This window comes from Rhinopithecus roxellana, chromosome 7 (assembly GCF_007565055.1).
Source record: "Rhinopithecus roxellana isolate Shanxi Qingling chromosome 7, ASM756505v1, whole genome shotgun sequence".
Classification (NCBI taxonomy): domain Eukaryota; kingdom Metazoa; phylum Chordata; class Mammalia; order Primates; family Cercopithecidae; genus Rhinopithecus; species Rhinopithecus roxellana.
Window position 1 is genome coordinate 51,103,657 of NC_044555.1, and position 17,228 is coordinate 51,120,884.

General features: G+C 40.3%; 1 protein-coding gene across 1 annotated transcript in view; it reads right to left on the reverse strand.

The window, feature by feature from the left end:
• Window positions 1-17,228, reverse strand: part of OPHN1 (oligophrenin 1) — a 407,359-nt gene that overhangs the window by 264,132 nt on the left and 125,999 nt on the right. Inside the window, exon 3 of the mRNA XM_030934177.1 lies at window positions 210-305. Coding sequence (XP_030790037.1) covers window positions 210-305 — 96 coding nt within the window. The remainder of the gene's footprint in view (window positions 1-209; window positions 306-17,228) is intronic.

Here is a 17,228-nt window from a genome sequence, read left to right on the forward strand (position 1 = left end):
TAAGCGTATCTTTTGATTGCTGTCGTGTGAAGGGGAAATGGGACTGGCAGGGAAAGTTTCTTTATCCTTCCTAATCAACCTCCCAGGGCCTTGGCATTGGACCACAGTGGATGAAGATGTCCAAGTGTTCTGTATCCACAAATCAAAAAGACTACATGGTCTCAGGGTTGCCTCAACAGGTATATGACCATATGTAGCTGAAGACTTACCGATATTAATTTCATCATCAGTCAGAGTGTCTCCAATGAAATCAAATTGAAATGACTGCAGCGTCTGGGAAAATTTCTGAACAGCAGAGGAATAATCTGCAAAGGAAGGGTAACAAGAAAAATGGTCAATAATGCTATGCTTTGATCTATTTCCTCATCTCTGTAAGAGCAGATAAAAGAAAACCAAAGGTAAGTGCTCTGAGCAGGTTGCAACTAGCATTTAATGAAATAAAACAAAAGATTAGATATGCAGTAGAAGAAAGTTTGAACAACTAGAATCACAAGAAGAAAGGATGGGGCATCTCAGTAAAGTCCTTAAAAGTTATAGGACATGTTTTTTATCCTCAACACCTCTCCTCTTTGACCTGCTGTACTCAAAGCATGGAAGACATGAAACTACTTAGTTATACTCTTAGGAGGGTCTCCTTACACATTTTCTAAACCCCTATTATGGGCAATACACTAGAAGCTTTCCATTTTATACATGTGGAGTTCAAAGTCCCAGACCCGGGTGGCAAAGCTGGAAAGAGAAGCCAGGTGGTCTGTCTACTTCTTCGGAGCCCTATCCATGATGATACAGATACCACCTGGACATTTTATATGTTAACTAGATGACAGCCTGGGTTAGGATGCTATCTGGAAGATGAAGAGACTTAACTTATTCACAGAGTATTTATCAAGAGACCTAACCTAAGAAAGCAATGAATGAAAACAATCAGGGTGACATGGCCAAACAAATGCTTTTATTTTTGGTCAATGATTTTGAATTTTAGAATATATTTTAGTGTATAAGTTGATATAAAATTAAATCATGTTTAGCTATACTTTTGAGAAGTTATCTTTATTGAGACGTTTTAAATATGTCCCCACCAAAGGGTCCAACCCAAATTTTGACCCTTGTTGCACTCCAAGAGTGTTTCTAAGGCCAGCAGCATCATTACCTGGGAGGTGGAAGGAAATGCATATTGCCAAGCCCTACTCTAGACTTAATAATTTAGAAATTACACTTTTATACAATCCACAGGGCATTCATATACTCTTTAACTTTGAGGCGCACTGATCTTACCAACTAAGCCAACCTGTTAGACCATATTCTAGGAAAGCTTAAGCTTGTTGCTGATTTTTGGCTCCCTTTTCCAATTTCTTCTTTCTCTCCCTAGTTTAATCACCCTTCTCATCCTGAATTTTCAAACCTATCATATGCATGGACTTACTGAGCCTGAGTATTTGCTCTCAGACCAAGGAAAATGGAGACAAAGCAAGCAATCGCGCTGAGTCCTTCTAATGAAAAGCTGTCATAGTTAAGCAAAAATACAATACAACAAGTTCAAGCATTTGGCTAAAACAAATTATATGCCAAAAATTTTATTAGCATTTTATCTTTGTCTTATTTTCAGAAATACTTATTTTCAGAATTTTAAGTCTTAATTCTTTGAACAAATCACTGAAAATAGTAATAATAACAATATTGACATCTTTACACAGACCAGGTTACCATGGCTTCTCACAATTTTGACAACCTAGAATCACATTTTCCACTACAAATCTAAGCCACATGAATGTGACAAGTGCATGCACACCCTTCAAATCCTTTCACAGTACGTCAGCAACGAGAACACAAAACTGGCTCCATGTCTGGAAAACAATTGATTTTCTTCTGCTTTCCTTGGCTAGTAGTAAAAAAGGGCAAGGCCAGAATTCCCCATCTGCTCTCTGTTATGCTCAGGGAAATTAAATAAAAACATTTATTGTGTTGCTCTTCCACACCTACTAGTATTTCCTAAATATTATTTGAGCCAAGGAAGGAACAGTTATTAATTATTCCTCTTCTTAAAATTATCTTAAAATTTCAGAAACCACAAATACTACAATGTTCAACATTTATAGTATTTTGAAAATAAAGGCATGGAATAAGGAAGAAGTTGCATCTAGTCTCCCTTTTCATTATTTGTACCTATCTCTTCTTTTCTCCAGACTCTGGGCCTTTAAAACACTATATCTACAAAAAACCTTGAAATTTTATGAGGAACTTTCCACAAACATTTCCATTTACTGCTCCCAACTACATAAAAGTAGGAAATACTGTCCTCACCTTAGAATCAAATTAACAAATGAAACAATGCACACAAATTCCATTCAAAAATATGAACAAGCGGCCGGGTGTGGTGGCTCACGCCTGTAATCCTAGTACTTTGGGATGCCGAGGCAGGCAGATCACCTGAGGTCTGGAGTTTGAGACCAGCCTGGCCAACTTGGTGAAATCCCATCTTTACTAAAAATACAAAAATTAGCCGGGTGTGGTGGCAGGTGCCTGTAGTCCCAGCTACTTGTGGGTTGAGACAGGAGAATCACTTGAACCTGGGAGGTGGAGGTTGCAGTGAGCTGAGATCACGTCACTGAACTCCAGCCTGGGAGCCTGGGTGCCAGAGTGAGACTCCATCTCAAAAAAAAAAAAAAAAAGAACAAGCACAAATTCACAGCTCTTCTTGAAACAAGTTCCAGGTTCCCATATATTTGTCCCTTGTGCTGAGAAAAGTCCTGGAAAAGACTCATATATTTTAGACAAATAAGTGAAGTGGATGACTTCTAGACTACAAAAAATCCATAGATAACCTAGAAATGCTTGTCATGTGTGACACATTTAATTCCTCATCATCTTAAAATTCACTACATCACTCCAAACAATGTGAACTCATCATTTTATCCTCCCCATCCCCGTCCACTCTGCCACTATGTCAATATTTTTCAGTCCAGCTTTCAGGGTCCTCTCTCCATCACCTTACTTATGTATGTGTCTTCCACAATTTCTTCACTTCACCTTTCCCTTACACATTATAGAATGTAGTTGGATAGTGCTTTTTAGGCACTTTGAACTTTAAGGGAATGATGTAGAATATGAACAAGATTAATTAATTAGTGTAGACACCTGTTTTTCATCACAATACTTTTCGAGAGTTTCATGAAAATAGAATCATACAAAATAGACTCATTTAGGTCTACACAATGTTTTAAAATTCATCTATGTTATTGCTTGTATCAGTAATTTACTGTTTTTGTTGCTAAGTAACACTCCATTTTGTAAATATACCACAATGTGTTTATTTATCATTTCTTCATGGACATCAGTGTTTATTCCAGTTTTTCACCATTGTGAATCAAGTTTCAATGAAAATTCATGCACAAGCCTCTTCAGGACATACGTTTTCATTTCTCCAATGCATGGGTTACATGGTAAATTGGTAAGTATACATAACCTGAGTGCCACATTTAGCTAAAAAGAAATCAAGAGCCAGGTGCGGTGGCTCATGCCTGTAATCCGAGCACTTTGGGAGGCCAACGCGGGCAGATTACTTGAGGTCAGGAGTTCGAGACCAGCCTGGCTAACATGTTGAAACCCCATATCTACTAAAAATACAAAAATTAGCCAGGCATGGTGTCATGCACCTGTAGTCCCAGCTACTTGGGAGGCTGAAGCAGGAGAATCGCTTGAACCCGGGTGATTTGTTTTCTAAGACCACCAGAGTGAGTACAAAGGAACCAGTGAGTAGGCGAGGCTAGGAGCAAAACTGCAAATGTATTTTTGGTCACCCAGCTTCAGGGAAGAAGGTGTGGGGGTGAGGTCCGTCGGTCTCCGACAAAGGAGGCCAAGGGAATCACCCGGTGGAGTTCTCGGGCGAAGTTCCTGGTGCAGTCCCAACAGGAGTGGGGGCTGAGGAAGTTCGCCCCGCGCGCCTGCTGGGAGCGGCTTTTCTGGGAGTGGGAGGGCAATAGGCGGGACACGGGCGTGTCGGGGGGCATTCCGTAGGTGCGGCCATGTAAATCTTGGTCTCTTCGGATTGACGTCACCTGGCGCATGCCCGGTTGATCTGCACCTTCCCGGGCGCCAGCTACATTTTCACGCGTGTGGGAAAATTGGTGATAAAGAACCCAGAAGTGCGCCATCTTGCCTCCGTTCGTCCAAACAGTCCAACCTTTTATTGATAATAGTGATAAGGGGCACCGTGGTCTGTCTAGCTACTTCCTGCTGTTAAGGGGCATCGTTAAGGTCGGGGTCTATGGTTGGTATTTGAACGCACGGATGAAGGAGCATTTGGTTGAAGGTGACACGAGTGATTTCTTGAATCTTGGCACGGAGAAATTTGATCAAAATGGGGGTGAAACATAAAATAAGACAGAGGATTAATATGGGGATAAGGAATGGGAGCATTTGTTGTATTATGGGCCGAACCCAGAAGGATGGCCCTGGTATGGTTGGAGTGTTGAGACTTTGTAGCTCAGTTTTTATTCTGTTGAGAGTTTGAATGTTAGTATCTATAAGACCTGATTCGTTGACATAATAACAGCACTCTTCTCTGAGGAAGAGACAGGTGCCTCCTTTTTCAGCTGTAAGTAAATCTAAAGCCCGTCTGTTCTGGACAGCTACTTGAGCCACTGAAGTAATCTGACGCTGCAAAGAGGCTAAGCTCTCAGCTGAAGCTTCTATGGCTTGTTGTATGTGAGCCTGTAAAGATTTACTTGACTGGACAGAGTAAGCAAGTGCTCCTGTTCCAAGTCCAGAGGCCACTAAAGAAGAGGCCAGAGATTTCCAATTACTAAGGGGAGAAAGACAGCCTGCTTTTGACGAAGGTGGCGTAGTGGCATAGAAAGTTGCTGGGAGAGCTCTGCTACTTCTGCCTGACTGTATAAAGTTAGACTGGGGACCAAGGACACGGGGACACAGAGGGATCGGTTAATGGCTGTATGGTTAAGAGTTTTTGAGAGAGACCCGTTGCACCAGAAATAGCCTCCAATGGGGGCTCTTTGGCCTCCATTGGGCGCCTGAGTATGATTACACCAGGATGAATTTGGGGTTGAATAACAAAAAGGAAGGATTGGGCTATTTGGACTTTGGTACAGTGGCGCCTGGAGTGTGAGTGAATTGTGGGATGTTTGACCAGTTGTGTTGAAGGCCATGGGCAGGGGGACTGCCACTAAGGGGGGGCCTTCTAAAGCTGCACAGAGGAAGCAATGGGAGAGATTGGTTATATTAACAGTGTAGGTTAAGTTTAGCCCTTGGCAGATAAGTGTGAGCCATGAGAAGGTGTCTCTATTGTCTGGAGAGAAGTTTGACAGCCTTGAGGAAGACAACCGGCAGAACTATGTACTACTGAGTGTGTTTGGCTATCTTGTGACCAAGTTTCAGTGATGAAAAATTGCCATACAGTAGGTGGACTAGCAAAGGTCTGAGTGTATGAGTAAGATAGCAATATAAGTATAAAATGAGACTTCATTTTCAGTGTAGTCGCAGAGTGTCCCTTGCCACTGAAAATGTTCGATGAAGGTTAGGAGGTGGGAAAACCACTGCTCTGGACTATTGTCTGGAGGCAGGTATGGGTCTGGGGTTATGTATTGGAAGTCTGATAGGTTTATGTAGAGGATGGTGAGAAAGTGAGCCAAGCGCCAGGGGTCGGGGAGCATGAGATAGTTAAGAAAGTCTTGTAAATTTGAGGCGAGTGGGGGAAAGTTGAACTGATGTCCACTGATTGTTCTCGGTGGGGGCCTTTTTTAGCTGGGAAATATGAATCCAATGCGTGTGTCCTAGGAGTTTTGCTGCTGTATGTGTAGACAGGAGGACAGTGTATGGGCCTTTCCACCTGGGCTGTAAGTCTTTGGCTTGGATATCTTTTATGTATACTTGGTCTCCGGGACTGATGGAGAGATGTGGGTTGTAGGCATCTGTTGGAGGAGGGTGTGCTAAATCAGCATGTTGTCTTAGGAGTTGTCTGAGAAGAGTGAGATATGGGAAGTAGTTCACCAAAGGGGTGGGCAGGGAAGGTATTTGCTGGAGGGTTAGGGGCCGTCCATAGGCTAATTCGAATGGACTGAGGTCTGTTGGGCTTCAAGGTGCTGCCCACAGCTGGGTCAGGGCTAAGGGAAGGAGTTACCCAAGACTGCTGGGTTTCGATTGAGAGTTTGGTGAGCTGTTGTTTGATTCAGAGTCCATTAGCCTTTTCCACCTTACCAGAAGACTGAGGTCTATAAGGGATGTGGAGTTTCCAGGTGATGTGTAGGAGGGCTACCACCTGTTGGACTACCTTGGAGATGAATGCTGGACCATTGTTGGATTGAAGGGTGACCGGGAGGCCAAACCTAGAGATAATATGTTCAGTGAGTATTGAGGCAACAATGTTAGCGGTTTCTCCTGTGGTGGGATAGGCCTCTATCCACCCTGAAAAGGTGTCCACAAGGGTTAAGAGGTATTTAAATTTTTTATGTCTTGGCATATGTGTGAAATCAATTTGCCAATCTTCGCCTGGTTGGTGTCCTCTGAGTTGGTGGCTGGGATGAGGATTACGCAATGCGCCTTGAGGATTTGCCTTTAGGCAGATAGAGCACTGCTGGTTGATTGTAAGTAAGTGTTTTTGTAGTGTTGGACAGTGGAGGAGGGGATTTAGAAAATTGTATAAGGCTTTGGGTCCTATATGTAAAGAATTATGTATGTCTGTTAGAATGGTATGGAGTTGTGTTTCAGGAATAACTAATTTGTTATTAATATATATCCAGTCGTCTGTAGTTAGTTTGGCTGTTGGATTTTGTAATAGTTTAGCCTTTTCTTCGTGAGTGTAATTAGGGGCATACTGGGGGGAGAGAAAACAGACAGAAGGAGGCTTGGGGGTGGAAAATCCGGTGGCTGACTTGGCAGTGGCGTCAGCAAAATTGTTGCCAGCTGCTACCAGGTTAGATGAAGTCTGGTGACCTTTACAATGTATAATGGCTACCTTGGAAGGTGCCGACAGTGCACCGGGAAGTAGAGATTGCAGTGAGCCGAGATCCTGCCACTGCACTCCAGCCTGGGCAACAGAGAGAGACTCCGTCTCAAAAAGATAAAAGAAAAAAAAAAAAAGAAAGAAAGAAAGAAAAGAAATTTAAAAAGCAATCACAGTGGGTTGCAGTGGCTCATGCCTTTAATCTCAAAGCATTGGGAGGCCAAGGCAGGAGGACTGCTTGAGGTCAGGAGTTTGAGATCAGCCTGGGCAATATAGTGAGACCCTGTCTTCACACAAAAAAAATTCTTTAAATGAGCTATGCATGGTGGTGCAAGCCTGTAGTCCTAGCTACCTGAGAGGCTAAGGTGAGAGGATTGATTGAGCCCAGGAGTTCAAGGCTACATTGAGCTATGATCATGCTATTGCACTCCTGCCTGGGTGAAAGTCAGACCCTGTATCTTAAAAATATAAAAATTTTTAAAAAGAAAGCAATCACATTTGCAATAGCTACAAAAAAATAAAATACCTAGGAATAAATTTAACCAAGGAAGTAAAAGATCTACACATGGAAAACTATAAAACACTGAAGAAGGAAAGTGAATATGATGCACGAAAATAAGGAAAAGACATCCCATGTTCAAGAATTTTAGAAGTTAATATTGTTAAAATGAGCATACTACCCAAAACAATCTATACTTCAGTGCAATCCCTAGCAAAATGCAAAGGGCATTCTTCACAGAAATATCAAAACAAATGCTACAATTTCTCTAGAATCACAAAAGACCCCAAAAGCAGTATATCAAAGAGATATCTACATCATTTTTATTGCAGTACCTATTCACAATGCCAAAATATGGAATCAACCTAAGTGTTCATCAATATATAAATGAATAAAGAAAATGGATCATGCACAGTGGCTCACGCCTGTAATCCCAGCACTTTGGGAGGCCAAGGCAGGTGGATCACTTAATGTCAGGAGTTTGAGACCAGCCTGACCAACATGGTAAAACTCCATCTCTACTAAAAAAATACAAAATTAGCTAGGTGTGATGGTGCTTGCCCGTAATCCCAGCTACTTGAGAGGCTGAGAATGTGTGGTTTAGTTTCAAGAATCACTTGAACACAGTAGACGGAGGTTGCAGTGAGCCGAGATCATGCCATTGCACTCCAGCCTGAACAACAAAAGTGAAACTTCATCTGAAAGAAAGAAAGAAAGAAAGAAAGAGAGAGAGAGAGAGAGAGAGAGAGAGAGAGAGAGAGAGAGAGAGAGAGAGAGAAAAGAAAAGAAAGAAAGAAAGAAATATATATACACAGTGAAATACTATTCAGCAATTAAAAAGCATGAATCCTGGCATTCATGGCAACATGGATGAGCCTTGAAAATATTATGTTAACTAAAATAAGCCAGGAACAAGAAAGATAAATACCACATGCTCTTACTCATATGTGGGAGCTAAAAAAGCTGATCTCATAGAAGTAGAGAATAGAGTAGTGGTTACTAGAGGCTTGGAAGGGTAGGGAGGAGCAGGGGATAAAGAGGAGTTGGTTAGGCCTGTCTCAAAGAAACAAAGAAGAGTTGGTTAATGTATACAAAATTACGGCTAGATAGAAGAAAAAGTTCCACTTTCTATTGCAATACAGTGTGACTATAGTTAACAATATTTTATTGTATATATTCAAATAGTTAGAAAATAGGATTTTGAATGTTCCCCAGACAAAGAAATGATAAATATTTTAGGTCATGCTAATTACTCTGATTTGATCATTACACATTATGTACATGTATTGAAATATCACACTGCATCCCATAAATATGTACAAATATGTATCAAATAAAAATATTTTTATCAATCCTTTATAAAATAAATGATCTTTTTTTTCCAAATGTGATTATACCATTTTGCATTCTGCAGGAGAATTTCAGATGATCCAAATACTTGCCAACACCTGGTTATTATTTATTTATTTATTTTCGTTTTAGTCATTCTAATGGGTGTGTAATAGTATCTCACTAGTTTTAATTTGCATTTTCCTGGTGATTAATGATATGAATATCTTATATATTTATTAAGCATTTGCATATCTTTTTTCCAAGAAGGGTCTATTCAAATCTCTTGCCCATTTTATAATTGAGTTGTCTCATTACTAAACTATAAGATTTCTTTATGTATTCTGGAAACGAGTCTTTTGTCAGATAAATGTATTGCAAATATTTTTTAAATTAACAAAGGGCTTAGCATTCCTTAAATTAACAAAGGGCTTAGCAATCTGAATACTCTTTATTTAATTTTAAAAAGACTGAATCTCTATAAGAACAGTGACCTTTCTGGTATATTAAGGTAGCCTAATCAAAGCACCATCTCCATCTCTGCAGTAACACTGAAAACCCACAGTCACAAAGCTACAACAGCTGTGAAAATCAACAGCTTAGCAGCCACTAGAGAAGGCAGAATGTGGTTGAAGCTTCACAAGGCCCTACCCCCAGAAAATTGCCATCCAGTTTAACATGTCCTATAAGCTCTATACTCAAAATTTGTCTTAGTTTGTTCTGACTTAAAGTTCATTCTGTGAAAATAACACCACTATTGGGGAATTTGTCAAAAATAATCATCTGAAATAGTTTAAGATTATGGTGACCTGAAGCAGTGTGACAAGCTGAAATTAACAGGAGGCTGACCAAAACACTTGGTAAAACAAAAATAATTATTTAAATAAAATCGAAGAACACCCCAGGCTTGGTGGCTCATTCCTATAATCCCAGCACTTTGGGAGGCTGAGGCTGGAGGATGACTTGAGTCCAAGAGTTCGAGACTAGCCTGAGCAACATAGTGAGGTATCTAGAAAAAATAAAAATAAAAAATAGTCAGGTGAGGTAGTGTATGCCTGTGGTCAAAGTTACTCAGGAGGTTGAAGTGGCAAGATTGCTTGAGCCCAAGAGGTCGAGGCTGTAGTGAACAGTGATCACACCTGCACTGCAGTCTGAGTAACGGAGAGAGACCCCATCTCAAAATAATAACCATAATAATTTTTTAATGGACAATGACATGCCCATGTGGGCTTTGAAAAGTTGCAGTGTAAAATCTAGAAAGACATGGGTCATAAAAAGGGATATGTGCATGTTCCAGGCTATGCATAGGCCTATGAAAGACTTAAGAAGTTCCTAATCTCTCACCTCTTGCTTAGCCTTGAGGTTCTGCACAAGCAGGAAGAGAAAGATAAGGCATAATGGTCATCTGCCTAGGTGAATGTTGTTGAAAGCATATCCCAATTCACACAATGACCAGCAGCAAAAGCTCAAGGCTTATTGGTTCAAAGTATTTAAATTAAATCATTGTTCAATCATTAGCTGCCCACTAAGCAAACCTACCAGAAGCTTCAGTGGTTTCTAACAAAGAATACACACTTTATTAGTCCAAAAAGTCAATAAATAAGCAAACTATAACAAACAATCACCCTGGGGAATGGAAAAAATCTAATTTCCAGAGTTGCCACATAATTTTATATGTTCACTTTTCAACAAAAAATTATGAGACAGACTAAGACACAGGAAACAATAGTCCATGCTCAAGGGGATACCATGCCTAAGAACTAAGGAAAGACTGAGAACAATGTCTCACCAAAGAGAAAATATCAATAAAATAATAATTTTAAAAGAACCAATTAAAACATATAGGTAGTGAGGGAGCTGCTGAATAAATTCTTCCACTGTTCAGTCCCCAGCTGGATAGTTCTCAGTAATATTTCATAAGGCTCTTCAGAGGCTACAGCAGGATTAAACCAGTTGTCTGAGCATTGACCAACTCAATAATGCATCAAAATACTGGCTTTTCCTCCTTTCCCATTTCACTGCTTTTTCACTCCGTGCATTGATCATTTCCTTTGTCCCTCACTCTTGCTTCCACTTAAACTACCTCTGCTCCCAAGCCTCTGCGTCAAGTTCTCTCTGCTTTAAGGGGGAAGCCAGGTAAAGATAATGAGCTCTTCATTACTGGGGCTGACTATTACTCATTACTGGAGCAAATGTTAGAAAAAGATTCTAGGCATTAGATTATAAGAAACTTTATTGAAAGATTGGGGAGGAATCAGTAACTAACTGGAATGGGAAGTTGGGAGATAAAAAGAAGGGAAGCAAGGATGAAGGAGGAGGAAAATACGTGAGCTGCTTCAGAGAAAAGATAATCTTTTCTTATCCATAATCTCAAAACCTAAAATAATGTCTAGTATAAAGTAGGTCCTCAATGTTAGCCAAATTAATGCATGACTTTAAAAGAATAAATCAACTTTTTAATTTCTAAAGGTCTAATTTAATAGATTGAAGCTGTCCAAAAAATTAAATCTACTTTTTCTCCAAATTCATCTTCTTTTCTTAAAACAGGGTCTCATTGTGTCGCCCAGGCTGGAGTACAGTGGGATCACAGCTCACTGCAGCTTTGACCTCCCAGGCTCAAGTGATCCTCCCATCTTAGCCTCCCAAGTAGCTAAGACTACAAATACATACCACTCCATCCAGCTAACTTCTAAAATTTTTTGTAGAGACAGACTCTTGCTTTGTTTCCCAGGTTGGTCTTGAAGTCCTGGCTTCAAGTGATCCTCCCACTTCGACCACCCAAAGTGATGGGATTACAGGCATGAGCCACCGCACCCAGCCTCCAAATCCACTTTAATATATAAGCAGTTCACTGCCATTTCAGAGGTCCCAGAAATATTAAATAAATGTTGCAAAAATTTAGCACAGCTTACAGTTTCATTACTATAGCTGTATTACATTAGGAATTTATAGAGTGGGTCAGACATGGTGACTCACGCCTGTAATCCCAGCACCTTGGGAAGCTGAGGCATGCAGACTGCCTGAAGCTCAGGAGTTCAAGAGCAGCCTAGGCAACATTGTGAGACCCTGTCTCTACCAAAAAAAAAAAAAAAAAAAAAATAGCCGAGCGTGGTGGTGTGCACCTGTATTCCCAGCTACTCAGGAGACTGAGTCAGGAGATTTGCTTGAGCCCGGGAGGCAGAGGTTGCAGTAAGGTGAGATCACATGCCATTGTACTTCAGCCTGGGTGACAGAGCGAGACCCTATGTCAAAAAAAAAAAAAAAAAAAAAAAAAAAAAGGAATTTATAGCGAGTGGATATACGAAACTCCATGTGAATTGTGCCAGTAATCCATTATGCCATAAAAGCTGCATAAGGATAACCTACAGAAAATTGTTCTGAGATATTAGTGCCAAAGGTACAGATCAACCTAGGGAGTGGAAAAAGGGTATATCAAGAAAAGGAAATAATGAAGCCCAAGTCCTAATTAGTTTCCACTTATAGAGGAGACAAATGACAATGCAACATGTATAGAACAGGAAAACATGCATAAAATGTTATCTACAAGTACAGGTATATATATTTACCTGCATTGTGTATAACTCCATTTGCACCTAGTTTTTAATTGGGATGAAACTTAGGTAGCTAAGTTTCAATATGACTCAAAACTTCAAGGATGCAACTCTACTTCTAAAGTAGATTACACAATAAAAATACCCAAGGGATTCCTAGGCTTTGTGGTTTTGACTACTTTTGTTTTAAAATAAAAAATATTCTCTTAACACATGCATCCCTTTATACTTATGGATTTATTAGTTTGAATGAATCATAACCTGGTAAGGTTGTGTGCCTTTCCAAAGCAAAATGAGGTAGTGGAAATACCACTAAGACAGGAGTTTTAGTCTTGCCTCTGGAACAAATCAGTTTTGTGAGTTTGGGCAAGTTAACTTGCCTCCCTGGGCCTCAATTAATCAAAAACAAAGAATGCTACTACTTACCAGTTACTGTGGCTTCCCTTTAGTTCCTACAGTTGTGAAAGAAACATATCATCTACCTCATTGGCTTGTCAGGGGATTAAAATAAGATGGCATGGTGAAGTGCTTTCACAAAAAATAAATTGGCTGGGTAAGGCAGTGGCTAATGCCTGTAATCCCAGCACTTTCAGAGGTTGAGGTAGGCAGATTACTCGAGCTCAGGAGTTTGAGACCAGCCTGGCCAACATGGTGAAACCCTGTCTCTACCAAAAATACAAAAAATCAGGCAGGCGTGGTGGTGTGTGCCTGTGGTTCTAGCTACTCAGGAGGCTAAGGTGGGAGGATAGCTTGAGCTCAGGAGGCAGAGGTTGCAGTGAGCTGAGATCAGGCCATTGCACTCCACCTTGGGTGATAGAGTGAGACCCTATCTCAAGAAAGAAAGAAAGAAAAGGAAGGAAGGAAGGAAGGAAGGAAGGAAGGAAGGAAGGAAGGAAGGAAGGAAGGAAGGAAGGAAGGAAGGAAGGAAGGAAGGAAGGAAGGAAGGAAGGAAGGAAGGAAGGAAGGAAGGAAGGAAGGAAGGAGAGAAACAGGAAAAGGGAAAGGGAAAGGGAAAGGAAAGGGAAGGGAGGAAGGAAGGAAAGAAGAGAGGGAGGGAGGGAGGGAGGGAGGGAGGAAGGAAGGAAGGAAGGAAGGAAGGAAGGAAGGAAGGAAGGAAGGAAGGAAGGAAGGAAGGAAGGAAGGAAAGAGAAATCACTTTCTAAATGTAATTAGTTATTTTTATTTTAAAATTGGGCTAACGTTAATATTAACTAGACTGATATAAACTAATGAGGATATATGCAATTAGCCTATAAAACTGAAGTGAAACTAGTCTAGGACAGCAGTTCTTGCATTTGTTTTTTTGTTTTTTGAGACAGGGTCTAGCTCGGCTGCCCAGACTGGAGTGCAGTGGCACGATCTCAGCTCACTGCAGCCTCAACCTCCTGGGCTCAAGTGATCCTCCCACATCAGCCTCCCGAGTAGCTGGGACTACAGCTGTGCACCATCACACCTGGCTATTTATTTTTTAACTTTTTTCTTGTAGAAACGGGGTCGCACTATATTGAGGAGGCCAATCTCGAACTCCCGTGCTTAAGCAATCTTCTTGCCTTGGCCTCCCAAAGTGTTGGGATTACAAGTGTGAGCCACTGCACCCAGCCTGGTTCTTGCATTTTTAAAGGGTTATAGACCCCTTTGAGAATATAAAAAATACTTTCTTCCCAGAAAGATGTATATAACACAAACTTCTGTACAATCTCTACAGCCCCAGATACCCTGAGAAATCCATGTTAAGAACCAATAAACAAGATAATCCTCAAGGTCTCTTCTCTTTAACACTCTTGAGTGTATGTTTTTCCTTTTGAAAATGAGTAAATGAAGTAGCCACTCTATAAATCAGATTGATTTAACCAAAATATCTTCCTCCTAATCCAAATACATAAAAATACTGGGTAAAAAGGCAACAAACGTGTGTATTTTTAAAATACATAGCAAACTGAGAAAGCAAGAAAAAGAAGCTCCCAAGTACTAGAAATGAAGAACAAATTCAAAGCCACAACAGAGAGTAGCAGCTGAGGCAGTAGAGAGATATCAGAACTAGATATACTCCGTTCTCATTATTTACAGATTCTATATTTGCAAATTTGCCTAGTCAATAAAATGTATTTGCAACACCAACATCAATACTTACGATACTTTGTCCACTCATTCATGGACATGCAAATAGCTATGAAAAATGTGAGTCACCAACATATACATTCTGAGCTTGAAAAGGGGGATACTGCCTTCTTGTTTCAGCTCTCATACTATAAACCACTATCCTTTTCCTGGTCTATTTAGTGTCACGTTTGTCACATTTTTCTACTTCTTGTTGATAGGTTAGCTGTTTAACATGGCCCCTTAGCATAGTGCTGAAGTACTATCTGGTGGTCCTAAAGGAAAGAAGGCTGAGACATCCTTACAGAGAAAACAAGTATGTGCTAGATAAGCTTCGTTCACTCACAGATTATAGTGCTGTTAGCCATGAATTCAATGTTAATGAATCAACTACATATATGATAAAATAAGCGGTCTTTAAACAGAAACACATGTAAAACAAATTTATGTACTGACTGGCTGCTGAAAATGTGGAAAAGCTCACGGGTACCTAACCCTTTATTTCCTCTAGGAGAAATGGTTCAGTATTCACTAACTACATGTTTACATTGACTTTACAGAGCATAACTACCATGAATAACAAGAATTGACTGTATGTGGTAGTTGGAATTTTATCAGCAGGCAAAGGGACATTACTTAGGAGCTGGGAGCTCGGAATGAGGTCCCTTCATGAGGTCTATTGGCATACGACACTGTAGGAAAACACTAGAGAGTCTCCCATTGTGGTAAAATAAAGTTATCGAGAACCACAAGCTTATGCTAATTAGAGTTCAAGTTTATACTGCTCACAAAGGTTTCTAAAAATTAATTTTAAAACTAATCCTGAACCAGCACCAAGCAAGCTCTAAGAAGAGGCAAAAGAAAAACTGCCCCATAAGAAAACCTCTATAACCCAGGGCACATAAGGGAATCCCAAAAAAACAACTGCCACCCAGAACTTCACAGTTGAAAATTATAAACCACACTAGGAAACCGACATGAGAGCCAGACAGTAGTCAAGGCAAGTAAGTGGGTTTTCTTCTGTAAGATCTAGGATTATATTACACTCCAAAAAGTATTTTTAAATAGGAATAATTTAAATATTCAAAAAATAGGAAAAATTAGAATCCATATACCAGTCACAGATTATCTCAAAATAAACAAGAATCAGAATGACAGCCATTTGCTCGACAACAATAACACTGCCAAAAAATGGATTATTGGTTTTTACTTGCTAAGAGAAAATAACCATCAACATACTAGTAGCAAACTAGAAAACAGATCTGAAGAAATCATCCAGAGCACAGCACCGGGAGAAAAACAGCTGCAAAATATAAAAGAAAAATTAGGAGATAAGGCTAGGAAAAGAGGCACTGATAGGAAAACCCAAAAAAGGGAATAGAAGGCATGGGGGAGGCCAGGTGCCATGGCTCACGCCTGTAATTCTGGCACTTTGAGAGGCCAAGGCTAGCAGATTGCTTGAAGCCAGGAGTTTGAGACCAGACCCGGCAACAATGTGAGAAGTCGTCTCTACCTCGTCAAAAAAAAAAAAAAAAAAAAAGATTATTTAAATTAGCCAGGAATGATGGTGCATGCCTGTAGTCCGCAGCTAAGGTGGTTGGGGGGAAGCTGAGCCCAAAGGATGGCTTCAGTCTGGGAGGTCAAGGCTTGCAGTAAGCCATGATAGTGCCACAGCAGTCCAGGCTAGGCAACAGAGCAAGACCCTGTCCCCGCCCCCAAAAAAGAAAGAAAAAGAACAAAATGGGAATATCAACAAAGAAATTATAAAACAAAATGGATATTATATATTGAAAAGGGCAATTCACATAGAATACACAGGAATTACAAACATACAAGCAACAAACATAAAATCCCCAGAATACATGAAGCAAAGGTGTTTGTTTATTTGTTTGTTTTGAGATGGAGTCTCGCTCTGTCACCCAGGCTGGAGTGCAGTGACACAATCTGGGCTCACTGCAACCTCCACCTCCCGGGTTTAATCAATTCTCCTGCCTCAGCCTCCCGAGTAGCTGGGATTATAGGCAACTGCCACCACACCTGGCTAATTTTTGTATTTTTAGTAAAGACAGGGATTCACCATGTTGACCAAGCTGGTCTCGAACTCCTGACCTCAAGTGATTCACCCGCCTCGGTCTCCCAAAGTGTTGGGATTACAGGCATTTGCCACCGCGCCTGGCTGGTGAAGCAAACACTGACATAACCGAAGGGAGAAACAGATAGTTATACAATAATAGATACAATAATGGATGAAACAACCAGACAGAAGATCAGTAAGGAATCTGTGTACTTGAACAACAATATAAGCCAACTGGAGCAAAAAGATATAAAAAGGATACTCCATCCCACAACAATAGAATACATATTTTTTGAAATGCACATGAAAATTTCTCCAGGACAGACAACATGTTAGGCCACAAAACAAATGTTAATACATTTTAAAAGCTTAAAATCATACAAAATATTTTTTCTGATAAAAATGAAATTAAACTGGAAATTAATAATGTAAGAAAAATGGGAAAATTCACAAACACATGAAAATTAATTACATTTTTTTTTTTTTTTTTGAGACAGGGTCTCATTCTGTTGCCCCAGCTGGAGTATACTGGCACAATCTCAGCTCACTGCAACCTCAAGCAATCCTCCCACCTCAGCCTCCCAAGTAGCTGGGACTACTGGCATATACCACTAGGCTCAGCTAATATATATATATATTTTTTTTTTCTTTTTTTTATTTTTTTTTTTTTTGGAGAGACAGGTCCCCACTATGTTGCCCAGGCTGGTCTGAAACTCTTGAGCT